Raw genomic sequence first — 17387 nt, forward strand, 5'->3', positions numbered from 1 at the left:
GTATTTCCCCAAGCCATCTCATTAATGGCCTACGGACTTCTCTTTTAGGAAATTATCCAAATCTTTTTTTTAACCCTGCTAAGCTAACTGATTTCACCACATTCTCCAGCAATGAATTCCAGAGTTTAATTACATGTTGTGTGAATAAATATTTTCTCCAGTTTTTAAATTTTTGTTTTCTATCCTGCCCTTCCCAAAGAGCTCAGAACAGGTTACAGGTTAACATACATAATATACAATTAATATACAGTTAACAGGTTACAATTTGCCAGAGTTATACTACTTAGTAGCATCATCACATTTCCCCTAGTCCTAGTATTTTTGGAAATAATAAATAAGCGATTCACTCCACTCAGTATTTTATAGGCCTCTATCATATCACCCCTGAGTCATGTCTTCTGTTCAGGCTTCCCCTACCTGCTGGCTCTGTGCATGTGAGAGTCGCGCTCTCAGCGATCCATCAGATCAGAGAGTCAGGGATTACAGTAAACATCCGCGTGAATCTTTTGCATGCAAACTTTTTAGCGCAAATAAATAGCTTTCTGAAAAGGCCAAAAATCAGATCAGTTCAGACACACATCTTAGAGCATCCAGCCTTTATCCTCATTGATCCATTTATCTTATTTTCTTCTCTAACATTTACTTTCTTTTTAAACATTGATTAGTTTACTTATTGAAGCAATTTATCTTTAAAGCAGTGCTTCACCCCATCCTGACATGAATCCACGTTTCAATTCTCCTTCAGGGTCGAGGTGATTTTCTCTACAAACACAAAAGAAGCAAACATTCACTCTCCCATAATTAGCTTCATGCTGTGAATCACCCTGCACTTGCAGTGAGGAAACTCCAACACCTGATAAGGGCTAGATTCACCTACCTACCTCACCTCACCAATCCGTGGCAGGCCAACTGATCCACAACGTGTCCTCATGCAAATGGGGGTGATCGGAGGCATGCCGCACACCGACCACACGGATCACTGCAGAGCGATCCCGGCGCATGTGCAGACCATCTTCTTTGCCTGTAGCTGGTCTGAGCATGCGCTGGCCCTGAACAAGAACTGTAGTGTGAGCCTTCTAGTGTAAGCCCCAGCAGAGAGCAAAAGTGCGGCTGTGTTGAATTGGCACGAGCAGTTGCTGTATAGTGGCTGGAAACCGCTCTTATGTTAAATAATGCAGCGGGAGTTATAAGATCGGCACCAATGCTGGTTGCATAGGTCTTCTCTCTTTTTTTTTTTTTTAATTCACATCTGTTTTTGCAAGTAATTTTTTGGAGGCTTTACTTTTGACTTTTACTCACAAGCCTGTGGTTTTATCCTGTGGGTTTAAAGCGGGGCTGCACTGCAGCGGGTTAAAACCATGAGCTCGCGAGTAAGATGGCTACATACATCATGAGAGCAGAGAGGCAGGGCAGCAGAGAGTAGGAGAGGACGTGAGAGACTGGTCCCCAGCAGTTGCTTCTTTTTTGATCAGCCAGCCCAGTCGGTGTTCCTGATTTTGTTTAGTGAATCTCTGCCTTCCTACTTTGCATGCTGTTCCCCCCTCATTTGCATGTGCGGATCAGATCGGAGGTTGATAAGCCACGAGGTTAGTGAATCGGGTCAGAGGAAAATCGGGTCAGTACATGATTGCAAACACGATCGGTGAGCTTAGTGAATCTAGCCCCAAAACTCCTTCTTACTAGAGATTCACTGTTCCCAGCATGAGACAGCCATTGTGGAAATGTATTGCAGCCATTTCTTCCATTTATTTTAAGCTTGCTCAGCTGTTTCCTGCTTCAATCCTCATCCAATCAGAATATGGCTTATTAGCCAATCAGTTCACACTGTCATCTGTTCAAGTTCTTCATTCAATCCCTCCGGGGTCAGCGTGTTTAAATCAAATATCCAATGTTATTCTTTTCTATTTAACCTTTGCTCTATATTTCCAGCCACCTACCCAGCTACAACTCTATCCATAATTCTCCATCTGATGTCTTATATAGAGTGTTTCATAAACTGCCAATGGTGCACCAATGGAGCTGTGTGTACTTGAGATTTATGTTCAGTTAATCTCATTTTAATCGGACATATTGTCCAACCAATATATAATTTATCACGAGGACATTGTATTAAATAAACCACATTCGGTGTGTTACAATCTGTTCTATGATTGAGTCATATATTTTACCAGTTTGCGTACCCAATTGTCTCCTCCCATTGTTAAGAGACACCATTGACAGTGACCGCAACTTGTATGATAACCAAATGTGCGGTCCCTTTGTACAAATGAAACACGTGTATTAATTATTGCTCTGATGTTCCTATATCTTTGATGGGAAAACACAGGTTTTTCAGGTCATCTATTACTGGATAATCTTGTCACATGCCAATATTTCATAAATTTATTAATTTGGGGTGAGTGGAGAATATCTCTGTATGAATGTTAATCCAGGATCGGTTTTTCTTGTTTCATGTTTCAGTAGTAATTTCCTTTGAGCGTATTTTGATCACAGGTATGCTGCTTGAACACTCCCTGTTTGATAACCAAGCTGAAGGAACTTATTTTTAATATCTTAGCTTGCTTTCTATATTCCTCTGTCGAAAAACAAATTTTTCTCAAGCATAAAAATTGGCTAGTGGTCAAACTCCATCTTGACACACCTAGTAAATGGGCAACTGCCACATGTCAGTCAAGGACAGGGGCTGCTTACAGAATTGTGGCTAGCAAGGACCCTAGGCATCAGAAATGTAGGCCAAGGTTTTACAGGCCTATGCTTCCGGTGCCTAGAGTCCTTGTAGAATTGTGGCCAATGCCTCCTAGTGACGCCAAAGTCTGGCGCCACCCCTAAACATACCCACTTCCAGGCTTCGACGTCTTTAGGCACCGCTAGCAAAATGGACCCAGCAGTAGGTTTGATCAATCTGTTTTGCAAGGTCTGTTTAGAATCCACTTAACATCTATCTTTGAACCCATTTTTGGTTCAACAATGTACCTTAAAGGAAAAATACAGATGAGTTGTTAATGTGTGTGTTCCCTTTATTAGGTTGTAGGTACTCCTTTATTGCTTAGGTAACATATAGCTAGAGATTCCTGTCTGAGAGTTGCATATCCTGCTTGTCCTTAAAGCAAAGTTGCTTACCTGTAACATGTGTTTGACTATATTATCTATCTTTACAAAACGAGGAGGGGTGATTTCCAAAATGATAGCTGCAAATTGAACTGAGGGAACTCTGCATGAACATGGTGCAGTATAGATCCTGCCTTTGCGTAGAACATGACTACTTCCATAGTACTCAAGTCGGTACCTGTTATAGTTAAAAGCTTTGTTCTGTAAAGATTTGACACCATTCACATACCGGGTTTTTATGGAATAAGCTATTTCTCACAAAGCAGCAGGAATCTACATAACTTGCTTTCTGCGCCTTGTGAAATTTCCAAAGGCTTTGATAGAATGCTGCTTGGTGGAAGTGTTTGCTATTTATAAACATGGTTTATTTTGGCAGAAGTGATCACAAAGATATGATGGATGAAGTAGATCAACAATCTGCTTATTCACAGCGTAAGTGTTTCCTATTCTATATTGGAGTTGACCATTTTTCTGAAGATAAAGGGGAGTTCATTATCGGGGCCATGTGAATGTACAGTGCAACAACTGACATCTGTTCCAGAGTTTTAAGGAGATAAAGGTCTTTACAATATATGTATATAAGGGCTTTGTGTTCATTTGTTAGAGATCTGATATTTGAACTTAATAACCATGCTTCTTTGTATTGCTTCATTTTTTGGCACTTTAATCCCCTAATACAAGGTTTGAGGACATGTCGAAGGTTTCCCCCCTCCCCCCCAAACTTCTGTAACTTGGAATTTTTTTGCTTTGTTAAATTCTCACCATGTCCGAAGCAGATCAATGACTTAAGTTCTGCCCCAAGTACAAACAAGAGATGCCCATCACTGACACTGCATGATTTGCCAAAGGCTAGCGTGCTTATGTAACATCTTTTCCCAGGCTCTTGTTGCACTTCCTTCTGACTGTGTTCTTAACTGTGTTTCTAGGGCCTTCCTAGTCATTGACTGATTTTCTCTCCTTCACTTTCTGCCCTGCATCCATCTTTGTCATTAACTTTTAACATTTAACTTTTTTTTCCATTTTTCTGCTTTTTTTTTCTCAAACTTTTCCATGTCTTCCCTTCCCTTCCCTTCCTATCTCCCATGGTCTAGCATTTCTCCTTTCTTCTTCTTTCCCTCCCTCCCAGTGGTTCAACATCTCTTTCCTTCCTTCCCGGTGGTCCATCTTTCTCCTTCCTCCCTTCCTTCCTTCCCTCCCGGTGGTCCGACATCTCTCTTCTTCCTTCCTTCCCTCCTGGTGCTCCAACACCTCGCCCCCTCCCTCCAACATACAGCACCTATCCCTCTCCCTTCCTCATATCCAGCAGTACCTCTCCTACTACTACTTATCACTTATAGAGTGCTGAAAGGCATACGCAACACTACATTTTAACATTTATAGACTGTCCCTGCTTGGAAGAGCTTATAATCTAACTTGGACAGACAAACATTATATATAGGGTTGGGGATGCAGAACCCAAGGTGAGAGTAGTTGAGTCAAAAACACACTCAAAGAGGTGGGCTTTTAACTGGGCCAAGAACACTGCCAGGGACTGCCCTTCCCCATATCCAGCAATACTTCTTCTCCTTTCCCTTTCCCATCTCCTCTGTCTAGCAATACTTCTCCCTCTCATTTCCCCATGTTTAGCAGTACCTCTCTTCCCCCTAGCAGCAATTCTCTGTGTGCTTTTAATTTCACACAGCTGCCACTAGCATTAGTTTAACTGGCGATTCCATCAGGTAACTTCAGGGCCTTTGGTAGGCCAGCCTGCCTCCAATGAAGCAACGTCCTCTTTCATCAGAGGTGGGTTGGCCTAACAAAGGCCCCAAGGTTGCATGATGGGATCGCGAGCTAAACTAACACTAGCAGCAGTTGTGTGAAGAAGTTAAAAGCACACAGTGGGCTGCTGCTGCTAGTTCATGGGAGGGGGCTGGAGAGAGAAGATAAGATATGTGATGGCAGAAGAAGGCATCATATAGCACTGGCGCCGTGTACCTCCTGACAATAGTTTGTGTACCCAGTACCGTGTTTTGAGAACATATGCTCTATGATATGTAGGAAGACAAATTATGAGATTCTGGAGTAGTTTTTGACAGCACCTCAGTAACTGGAATAATAGGACCATTGCAGGGCAGACTTGGATCAGAGCAAGTATCCTCTTGAGTGCAGGGCTTGCTTTTTTGGGGGGAGGGAGGGAAAAGAGGAGACATAACAAAAATTAGCAAGTAAAATGTTAATATACTGGATTGTTCAACATTGCCTTGATAATGTGACTGTTGGGAAGACTGAATTGACCACGTAGGTCTTTATCTCTGTGTAGAGCAGGGATCTCAAAGTCCCTCCTTGAGAGCCACAATCCAGTTGGGTTTTCAGGATTTCCCCAATGAATATGCATTGAAAGCAATGCATGCACATAGATCTCATGCATATTCATTGGGGAAATCCTGAAAACCCGACTGGATTACGGCCCTCAAGGAGGGCCTTTGAGACCCCTGGTGTAGAGAAAGGGATAGGAGGAGATGGGGAAGCAAATGTAGGGGCTAGAGACGGCTTGAAAAGGTTGAGAAACACTGGTCTAGGGCAGGGGTAGGCAATTCCGGTCCTCGAGAGCCAGAGTCAGGTCATGTTTTCAGGATATCCACAATAAATATGCATGAGATAGATTTGCATCTCAAGGAGGCAGTGCATGCAAATCCATCTCATATATATTCAATATGGATATCCTGAAAACTGATCTGTCTCCGGCTCTCGAGGACTGGAATTGCCTACCCCTAGTCTAGGGTGACAGCAAAGTACCCCCTAAGCCTAACAAATACCAACAGAGTATCCCCATCCAAACTCCGCCCCTGACTCCACCCCCATAATAATAATACTAATTTCTTCCATCCATTTTTCATATACACACAATATAATCTTATTGATACATAATGGTAACCACAAAATTTAAAAAACACAAAGCATACTATATGCAGAAAAAATGTTAATTATCATTTATATTTGGGGGTTTTCAAAGATGTCAAGGCAGATGACTTTAAAATATGCAATGTCAACTCAGTAACAACTATAGAAAAATAAACAAATATAATGCAAAATATAGACACAGATATAAAATCTCAAAACTGACACATTTTTATCACTAAATTGAAAATAAAATCATTTTTCCAGGTGATTTCATGAGTCTCTGGTTGCACTTCCTTCTGACTGTGCATCCAATCTTTCTCTTTCTGCCTCCTGCATGCTTCCTCTCCTCCAGACCTCATTCCATTCCCCAACCAACATCTCTCGGTCCCTCCTTGAGTCCAACTTTTCTTCCTCTCTCATCCTCCAGATCATTTTTCACCACGGCCCACCAGCCCCATGCCCCTTTCTCCTTCTATCACCCCTCTCCAACACCATGCCACATCTCTCCCTCTCATCCTTCTATTCCCATGCATCTCTACCTCACTCCTCTCTATGCCCAATTTCCCTCTTCCTTTTTCCCCATGTGCACCACCTTTCCCTCTCACTCACACACTCAGGCCCAATTGTCCCTTTCTATTCCTTACCTCCCTCCTTCCTATGTCCCGTGTTCGTGCCCCCTCTCCCCCACTGCCTTCCAGCCTTTGTCCTTCCTCCTTGCTGTGCTGAAGCCTGCCTATCTGCCGCTGATTCCTTCTCCCCTTCCCAGTCCACCGCTACCGCTCACCACAACTCCAGGAAGGGAAGGACAAGGCGCGTGCAGCGATTGCATGTTGCTGGCCCACAAGCCTTCTCCCGACGTCAATTCTGATGTTGGAGAGAAGGTCCGAGCTTGCCAAGCAGTTTTTGGCTGGCCCGGACCTTCTCTCCGACTTCAGAATTGCTATTGCAGGAAGGCTTGTGGGCTGGCAGTGTGCAATTGTTGCACGCCCCTGGCCCTTCCCTTCATGAAGTTGTGGCAGCAAGAGGCGGTGGTCAGCCCACGTATCCCCAACAGGCGGTCTGCGTACCCCAGGTTGAGAAACCCTGCCCTAGATGACCAGTGCCAGGTAGCATTAATGATATAGAAGGACCAAAGCTCATAGTAAGTTTTTAGGTGAGTCTTAAATTTTAAAAAGGATGACTGACCACATATAGGATGGCAGTGAGTTCCATAGGTTTGCAGCCAGAAAGAAAGCTGCTGAACTTCTTGTTGAATTTTAGCGGGGCCTTTGGGTATAGGCAATACTAAGTGATGGGAATCTAAGGAACGAAGAGAACTAGGGTACATGGTAGAACAACTGCTGAAAGATGAGGTAGTAAGACATACTAATTGTGTTAATAAGCTGTATGACATGTACAGCTAACTATTAAAGCTGTTAATGCAGTATTTTATTCCCAAAGTCTTGTCATTTGGAGTCCAAGGTTTATATTTAAAATAAGCAAAACCACTAGACATATCCTCAGGTTGAGGATGTTAATGGATTGCCCAATTTAGGGAGCCATAGGCCCATGATCTTTGATCTAAAACTCCACATCTTGAGAATCCTTCTCCAGAACCTCTTGCACATGCCCTCCATCCACTACCTACCCCTTCAATCGGTGTCCTCTCAATTGATGTTTCATTTGTACCTTAAAAGCTATTATCATTTCCAAATCATGTGGCCACTGTATGAAAAATTGCAGTGGTTCAACTGAATTGGTTTCTATGGCTAGTGGAGAGTGTGTGTCGCAGTGGTTAGAGCTACAGTCTCAGTACCCTGAGATTGTGGGTCCAAATCCCATGATGTTCCTTGTGACCCTAGTCAAGTCACTTAATCACCCAGGTACATTAGATAGTGTGAGCCCACTGGGACAGATAGGGGAAAATGCTTGAGTACCCAATTGTAAACCACTTATGCTATAAATGATATATAAATAAAACTAGTATTTTAGCCCGTTACATTAACGGGTGCTAGAATATTTGTCTGTCTTTATTTCTGTCTCTCTCTCTCTCTGTCCCGCTGTCTTTCTTTCTGTCTGTCTCTCTCCCTGGCCCCCTTTGTCTGTCTATCTTTCTGTGTCTCTCCCTGTCCCTTTCTTCTTTTCTTTTTGTCTCCCTTCCTCCCGCTGGTGGTAGAATATATGTCTGTCTTTCTTTCTGTTTCTCTCCCTACCCCTGTCTTTTTCTTTCTGTCTCTCTTCCTCTTTCTGTCTCTCTCCCTCCCTGGCCCCCTTTGTCTGTCTGCCTTTCTGTCTCTCTCCCTGCCCCTGTCCCTGTGTCTTTCTTCCTATCTCCTTCCCTACTTCCCTGTGCAGCAGCTGCAGCATTCCCTCTCCCTCCATTTACCGCGAGAGGAGTCTGAACGGACCCAACAGCCCGAGCCCGACCAGTGTAACTTTCCGGCGGCTCCTCTCACGATCGCCGCCTTCTCCGACGCAGGAGCGACTCGTGAGAGGAGCCATTGCAGCGTCTTTTAAGTTAAAACAGAAACTTCGGCCCGGCCTGTAGGTCAGGGGTTTCTCGGGCTGACCGCCACCCACTGCTGGTGGCTCCGTGCTCCGTGCTCACCCGCCGCGGCCTGCAGTCGCCGGCAGCCGACAGCCACCACGGCCGGCAGCCGCCGACTGCCACCACGGCCTACAGCTGCCGCAGCCTGCAGCCTCCGACAGCCGCCGCGGCCGACATCCGCCTCAGGGGAAGAGAGAAAGAGATAGAGATTTGCGCGCATGCGTATTCCTACCTGCAGTGCCCTACAGCGCACGGAAAACGGGAGCACGCAGGTGGGAATGCGCATGCGCGGCTTAGGGTTTTATTATATTAGATATATAGGCTATGATTTTTAAAATGGAATCAGTTTAGTTGAAGTTGGTACCCTTCACTTGATCACCATCTATAAGTCAATTTAAGAATGAAACTTGCCCTTTTTTTTTTTTTTTTTAAAGGAGTGGGGGTGAGGTAGAGGGGGCAGATGGTTTGGACTTTCGGTCCCAAGTGCTGGATATCTCTGCCTTTGCACTTGGTACATTTAGGGCTCCTTTTATCAAGGCACGCTATGGGGGTTAGCGCGTCGGACATTTCATCACACGCTAACCCCTCGGCAAGCCTAAAAAACTAACGCCTCGTCAATGGAGGCGTTAGCGACTAGCACGGCAGGCGGTTAACCGCCTACCGCACCTTGATAAAAGGAGCCCTTAGACCAGACGAGCACTTTTAGCTCATTTAGGTGTTGAGCTTAACTTTTATCCCTAATTCAGAAAATGTAAAATGGAAGTCAACTTATTTAGGTAGATTTTACTTGTTCGTTGTCATTGGTAATTTGATTCTAAGTGAAATGTGGAAAAATATTGAAGTATATGAAGGGCTGCTGAAAAGTTCTTAGCCCAACCAAGAAAATGTAAGTGTGGTCACCCCTAGACTAAGCCATTTTTGTATCCTGTCCGTTGATGTTGTATAATGAAAGGTTTCCCCTAAAGCTTAAGTATTGGAGACCACGTACAAAAGAAAAGGAGAAGATTGACCTAAACAGCAAACCTGTAAAAGATAACTGTTCAAATCAACCAACACTCCTGATGTTAATGTTTTTAATAAATAATATACTGATTATATCAGATAAGATTTAGAAAAATTAAAATTAATAGATAATTTGTTTTATTTAAAATGTTTTTTTATAGTTTAAAAGATTGGTTAAAATATGATTAAAATGTAATAAAAATTGTGAGCTCCTGATTGGTGAGGCCCGACTTTAGTACAGGAAGAGGCGGTCGGAGCATACTGAGAGTGATTTCCTTCCCTCGCCGGTGCTCCGGCTGCCCTCTCCTGCCTCCCCTTCGTGGTCGGAAAATACCGCGAATGACCGGGACTGTGAATTCGTGGGGGAGCACTGTAGTGAAATAAAATATACAAAGCACACTTGAACTAAATAAAATGAGTCACAATCCAGAACCCATTCCAGTTTATCCAATCCAGGTTTTCAAGAAAAATTAAAACAAAATTAAAGGACATAGCGTAACTTCTGTAAAAAATATTTAAAAAATTATTCAAAAACCCAAAACAGGCTTAAAGAACAAAATAAAATCCTCGCTAATCTAACGTTTACTAAAGTTCAGAAAAATAACCTGAAAGGTCTATTTTACCCCAAAACACAAAAAGACATATAACTCCTCAATTAAAACTTTTTATAGACCTAAACCACTTTAGTTCAGGTCCTAGGGATCCCCCCAAAGACCCTGACAATTGAATTAAAAATTTTAAAAACAGCCCACCGAGTTTGAGACAAAACAGTAATAAAACACCATTTAAAATAATAAAAACCCAGGCCCATAGATCTTCTTACCTAACCTCCCTACCTGGCCACTCACACCATTCTTCGTGGTCTCGGGGCAAAAATTAAAAATTGCTATCGCCATGGAAATCTAGCCCGGCAAGGCCAAAAATAGAGGCCCAGCATTCAATTTGGGCCTACCAGACTTCCAGGCGCGAACTGAGCATGTGGCCAAACCACATCCCCAGCCTTTCCTACCTATTCCAGAGCCGGCCAGCCTTCATTTCACGACCTGACACTGATGCAGCAGGTTGCACCTAATGTGACTGCCCCCCTAGACCCCAGAGCTAGGACAGACCTCAGGACAAGTTCCAACATATTCTGGACACCAGGGCCACATGGAAAAAAACATTGGGGCTGCTCTAAAAATACCGGAGCAGGCCTGGGAAGTAAAACTTAATTTCTCTTTTTTTCACCCCATTTGCAAAAAGAATGATGTGGAGCCATGAATCATACAAGTTATTCCACACTTTTCTTGACGCTTTTATCATTAAAATGAAATGAAATGGAAAGTGTCAAGAAAAGTGTGGAATAACTTGTAAGATTCATGGCTTTATGGATTGGCTGAGAACTTTCTTAATGGCCCCTTGTAAGTATTAATTTAATGAAGTCTTTACATTAGCCTATTCAGCTATTAGGTGTTGACAGCAGTTCAATTCTCCCTTTAGGAGTTCTTACCTAGTTAAAGCTGTATTAGAACTGAAAAATAGTGGTCATGGCAATGGTGAAACTTCTTTGCATGCACAGTAAAGGCCTTTTAGATCTTCTCAGAGCTCTAGAACAAATGTCAAGTCTCCAGAGAATACCTGTTGGGAGTTCACTTTATTGTACAAACAGTCCAAAGATGGTATGAACTTTAGTCTACAAGATCCTTTAAGTTAAAGTATTTATTCTATAAAACATGCATAATGCCTCTTTGGTGTTTTATTCTTATTATGGAGCTTGATTATAGGACCTTAATATCTCAAGTTTTCACTGTAGCTGAAATGTAAAATAGGGCATGCTAGCTCCTAGGCAAGGTTCATAAATCCACTGGAAATCAGAGGAAGTCAGTTTTGATAATTTGTCATTACTGGTTTGACATTTTAGATTAAAAGGTAGGAGTGCTATACAGAATGGACTTTCAGATACCAGAAAAACTCAATAGCTTTGTATATCTCTGAGAATACAGGTCCTCCGCTATCTCTTTTATTAGAGTAACACTGTGGAATAAGTTGAGTGGACCACTAAGAGCTCCTGTAGATTTTCAGAAGTTTAAGAAACTTCTGAAAACTACATTATTTGTAGAAGCATTTCAATAAATGCTTTTTCCAGGATTATGAATGTTTCTATATTGATGTGCTGTAAAATGTGGCTGATATGAAGGACCTGTTATTTGTATAATATGTGTTCAATGTTTTTTATTTGATATGATTGTCTTTTGTAAAACTGCCTAGTTATAGGCGGTTAAGAAATCTTTTAAATAAATAAATATCCTTATTAAACTTTGTTCTCTCAGTAGGTAGCTGGCTTATTCCTGGAACTGGATCGCTCTGCCCTCCTGCCACTTCCCACTCTCAGTTTGGAGGCAGCCTTTCACTTTCTTCTCCCCACAACTATGACCGATATTCATCACTGAGAAACCACCGCTCTGCCCCTTACCCTAACCCATATTCTAACAGACATTCTCCTAGTAAGTATTCATAAATGATTTCTGCTGTTATCTTTGGGTTTTAGATTTAGTCCACAAATTTTTTTTCAGTGATAAAGAAAAAAATGCAATTTGCCTTGAGCAGTAGTAAGCGTTTACCATTATTAAAAAGATTCACAAATAAAGCTGTACCTGAGACAATGGAAGGTGAATTGTCAAGGTGTCAGATTGAACCATAGCTTCCCCATTTTTCAGCCTGCTGTTCTAATTATTAGAATATCCTTTGCTCCAACAAAATGTAATGGTCTGTGTGCCTGTATAAAGACTATAGGGAATGGGGACTATAGTTTACTATATTTATGTAGTAGTGTTGAAAGTACACTTGACACTATAAAAAATGCATTAATCCTTAGACTTAATAATGTAGTATATGCTGCTCCACAAATTTAGGCATTATTATTTGAATACTTCTATGAAAGTTGTGATGGAGGTACATGGGGGGGGTTAATCTTCTGTCTTTCTTTGACATTAGAGACCCAGATGGTATAGCAAGTAGGGCATGGGTTAAGATGATGGTCTTTTTCTCATCCAAGATGTTTGATTTGCAACCTCTAAGGAGACTAAGCAAAGTCCAACCTGATTTTATTGATACAGAAGGACTACACAACATGAAACGTATTTCAGCTGTGGGGCCTGCCTTAGGAGTCTGGAACCATTTGTATAGAATTATAAATGAACTCTGTACCGGCCCCCCCCCCCTCCAGAAATTAGTGAACCTGTATCTCTTATTGACAAGCTGCAAATTTGTGCCATCAGACTGGTATACAAATTTCAGTTTTTTTCCTTATAGTTTATTTACAATCCTATGTAAACAGTTCAATTTGATACACTTAGACTCCTGAAGGAGGCCTCACGTCCGAAACATGTTTCATGTTGAGTCTTGTATCAATAAAATCACCTATTAGATCATCAAAGGTTGTACTTTGCTTCGTCTCCTCTGCTGTTTTTGCTTGCTGTTTGATTTGCGGTGGAATTTTTTTTTCTGTGCTTTTGCTGCATTGATTTGCAACCTCTGTTATCCAAGGCCTTTTGGTGGTCACATACTGTTTCAGATGCTATATATTAAGGAAATAAAGGAAAATTCCTATAAACTTCATATATAGTCTGTTTATGATTTTTCATAGACAATGAAAAACTTATTGTGGAATATTATGGGCTTCTTGGCTTTTTGATTGGGGTGGGTGATTTGTTTGTCATAATTTGGGCTGAAAGTGTGGGCTATAAAAATACTAAAATTATAGTGAGGGAGTATTTAATAGCCAAACTTCTGATTTACTGATCAGTGTGTTAAAAATTGGTCACACATTCAGTAAGCTCGGGGTACATTAATGCATAAGATACACTTTACCACCTATTTATACATTCTAAGTAAAGCTGAGCTGATTTGTATAGTTAAGTGTATTGGCACTAGAATTGTCAGTATATCCATGTTTGGAATGATTCCATGCTACTTTTGTTGGAATTAGTGGCAAGATTTCATATCACCACATTGTGATGATTACTTGTGATACTTCTGTCAATATAAAAATCAACCTTAATGGAACAAGATTAACTAGGAAATTGCTATAAAATTAATGGTGTTCCATAAGATTTTAAATCTCCAAGTATTCCCCGTGCTTCTTAAAAAGGCATTCTGTTAATGAAATAGTTTAGGAAATTTTGAAGTATATATAGATGGAAAATCTAGTTTCCCAGGCACAAGCAGAGATACCCATAACCAGTTTGTGCAATACATAGGACACTTTACAGCTGAACTGTAGACCCCTCCTCCAGAGAAGAGCTGTTGTAAGTCTTTCTCGGAGGACAAGCAGGATTTCTTTGTACAATCCCTCTCTATTTCTAGACTAGTGGGTTATTTTCCTATGGTCGCCAGACAGCTTGTAGGGAGCTCATTATACAGTTTTGAGCCCCTCCCCTCTTACCTTAGGACTGCCCTCTAGGAATCCAGTTTCTTCCTACAAGCCAGGAGGAGCTTGTCTTTTCTGCTCATGTTTATTTTTCTTTAACTTCAGTAGTTTTCTTTGCAAATTCCACCTTTGTGCTGAGAGGTTCTCTGTGGGGACAGCTTTGTCTGCTGGAGATTGCAGACCTAGCGTAAAGTTTGTTCCACGGTGTTGGCTGCCAGTCAGTGCACCCTCTGGACAGCCTGCCCGTCAGTTCTGGGCTCAGGGATCATTCCCTTGGGATCTGGCTCACCCCCAGGTTCATCCGCTAGTGCAGGGGTGTCCAATGTCGGTCCTCGAGGGCCGCAATCCAGTCAGGTTTTCAGGATTTCCCCAATGAATATGCATGAGATCTATTAGCATACAATGAAAGCAGTGCATGCAAATAGACCTCATGTATATTCATTGGGGAAATCCTGAAAATCCGACTGGACTGCGGCCCTCGAGGACTGACATTGGACACCCCTGCGCTAGTGGGTCTGAGTGTAGACTGTATGGTGTGCCCGGGATCAGAGCCAACTGCATCCCTCCGACAAGTTGCGTCCATGCAGGTGTTCAGTGATGGCAGAGGTCTCCTGCCATTGTTATCAGGCTTGTGTTCAGTCAGAAGACCAGAAGTCCAGTGTTCATGCTTGCAGAGGACCTCCCTGTTAGCTGTTTCAGCTTCCATTGCAGCAATACACAGCTGCACAGTGAGTACAGAGCTTCATGTGCAGTGGTTGGTAAGCCTCAGACCTAGGGAGAGGTGAAGCCCTTGACTGGACAGCTGATCCTGATGCTTCTTAACCCTCTACTTCAGTGTATCGCAAACTGTGTGCCGTGACTTACTAGTGTGCCACACGAGATTTCAGGTATGCCACCAGATGCCGGGGAGGAGAGGTGCCAGCGCTGGCTGACTGCCTACAGGACATGCCTTTCGCGGTGAGAGGCACATCCTGTAGGCAGTCAGCCACTGCCAGTGTCTCTCCTCTCTGCGCCTCCTCTTTTTCTGCACCCCCCACACTGGCAGCTCAGGGCCCATCTGGAGAGCCTCCATGCATGATGTCATTGCGGTGACATCTGTGCACTTCTGGGTGCCCTCGAGCTGCGGCTGCCAGTTTAGTGTGCTGTGGCTTGTAAAGTTTGTGAGACACTGCTCTACTTTCTCATGTTAGAACTTCCTCTTCCGGGGTCTGTGTTTGCTGGGGGAAGGCTAGTCTTGAGGGTACTGATAGCTTTCTGGGGGAAGGCAGGATCTTGTTACTAAGATTAACAGTCCCAATTCATGTGCTCTCTGTTGGATCAGCTCCCAGATGGCCATCTGGAACACAACATTCCTTGCTTTTCCTCTAGATTCAAGGGACTGGTCTGGGTGATCAGAGAACTGGATTGAGGACACTCACTAGATTAGTCTATTGGATTTCAACAAAGCTCCTTGTAAGATGCTCATGAATAAACTCAGCAGACTGGAGTCAAGAGCCAAAGTGGTGAAGTGGATTAGACACTAGTTGACAGATGGCAGAGAGTGGTAGTAAATGGAATTTACTAGGAAGAAAGTTAAGTAGTGGAATGCCTCTGGGAATTGGTATTAGGGCCATTTCTTTTCAATATATTTGAATGACATTGCTCAAGGATTAGAAGGAAAAGTTTGACCTTTTGTGGATGACGAGATCCGGAACAATCTATACATCCTGGAAGGAGTAGACAAGTGACCTACAAAAAACTTGAATGGTCTAATATTTGGCAGTTTAATTTGATGCATATATATATATGTACTTGGTGTGTAGAAATCTAATCCCTGCATGTGAATAGGAGGGGGGAGGGGGGAAGGTTGCTATGTATGGACCAAGAGAAGGGCCTTTGGTGACAGTGTCTGAGAATCTCAGTGGCCAAAGCCAGAATGATATTAGCTTGTATAGAAAGGCATAACCAGCAGAAAAAGATGTATTGCCCTTGTAAAGGTTATTAGCAGAGCCAATTTGGAGTATTTTTCAATTTTAGGCTGTATCTCAGACTTGAAGTGGTTCAGAGGAAGATGGCAAAATGGCATTCGGTTTGCATCAAAAGATCTGCGAGAACAGACTTGAAGACCTGAATATATATACTCTAGAGCAGTAGTCAAACCTGTCTTGGTGTACAACCATCCAGTCAGGTTTTCAGGATATCCCTAAATATGATTTGCATGCCTGTCAACTCCATTATATACAAATCTCTCGTACATATTAGGGATAAACTGAAAATTTGACTAGCTGGTGGCTGCAGTGTTTCTCAACTCGGTCCTGGAGTACCTTCCTTGCTGGTCAGGTTTTCAAGATATCCACAATGAATATGCATGAAAGACATTTGCATATAACGGAGGCAGTGTATGCAAATCAAGTTTATGCAAATTCAATGTGGATATCCTGAAAACCTAACCGGCTAGGGGGTACTGCAGGATCGAGTTCAGAAACACTGCCCTAGAAGAAACAAGGGAAGGGGGAAATGATACATTTTAAATATGTGAATGGTATTAATAAAGCTTTTCAAAGATGCAGTAGAACCAAAGGACATGAAAACAAGGTTGCAGGATGATACTTAGGAGTAACATCAGGAAATTCTTTTTCATGAAGAGGGGGTGGTTAGAGATCAACACAGTAACTGAACACCACAGTGGATCATGGTTTAACCGCGGGGATGGAAAAAAAATTGGGCAGTCTGCTGCCGGAATGGGAATAAGGCCTTTTACTGCCCTGTGAGAGCGGTAAAAGGTCTTGCTCCACTGGGTAAAAAAAAAAAAAATTGCATCTAGGTCGGCATCTCCGTAAGTCCAGCAGCCCCCCATCCCCCCCAATATGAGCTGGCATACCTAAATGAACCTCGTGGTCCACGCCTGTTTTACCATTAGCCTCAGCTACCATGGAGAACAATCTCAAAGGCCGGCACCAAGGCCTTCCCTCTGCCGAGTCTCTCGCTGATGTAATTTTGTTTTGCAAAACCAGAAGTTATATCAGTTAGGGACTCGGTAAGGGGAAGACTTTGGTGCAGGCCTTTGAGATTGTTCTTCACGGTAGCTGAGACTAATGGTAAAATAGGCACGGGCCGAGAGGGGATTTGAGGAGGAACATTTAGATGCCGACTTGTATGGAGGGGGCTAAGTGGAAGGGGGGATGGGAAATGTAGCGGAACCTGGTCTAGGAGCTTGAGTGGAAGGGTAATGAGGGGGCTGTAGCTGGACCTGGTTTGGGGGGGCTGAGTGGAAGTGAGATGGGGGCTGGAGCTAAAAGGAATGGAAAGAGGTACTGGACCCATGTGGGTGGGGCTGGAAAGAACAGAAGGACTGAGTATTTGACCCATATTGGGGGGGAGCTGGAGGGATGGGAGAGAGGTGCTGGACCCATGTTAAGGGGGGGGGTGACTCCAGCTGGAGGAAAAGGAGAGAGATATTGGGCCTGCAGGGAGGAGGAGAGA

At 42.9% G+C, this 17387-nt stretch overlaps 1 protein-coding gene across 1 annotated transcript in view; it reads left to right on the forward strand.

Annotated features, from left to right (window-relative positions):
* TBXT (T-box transcription factor T) overlaps positions 1-17387 on the forward strand; it is an 88351-nt gene that overhangs the window by 51752 nt on the left and 19212 nt on the right. Inside the window, exons 5-6 of the mRNA XM_033935859.1 lie at positions 3485-3540; positions 11827-12000. Of these exons, the coding sequence (XP_033791750.1) occupies positions 3485-3540; positions 11827-12000 (230 nt within the window). The remainder of the gene's footprint in view (positions 1-3484; positions 3541-11826; positions 12001-17387) is intronic.

This window comes from Geotrypetes seraphini, chromosome 3 (genome assembly GCF_902459505.1).
Source record: "Geotrypetes seraphini chromosome 3, aGeoSer1.1, whole genome shotgun sequence".
In the NCBI taxonomy this organism is placed as follows: Eukaryota; Metazoa; Chordata; class Amphibia; order Gymnophiona; family Dermophiidae; genus Geotrypetes; species Geotrypetes seraphini.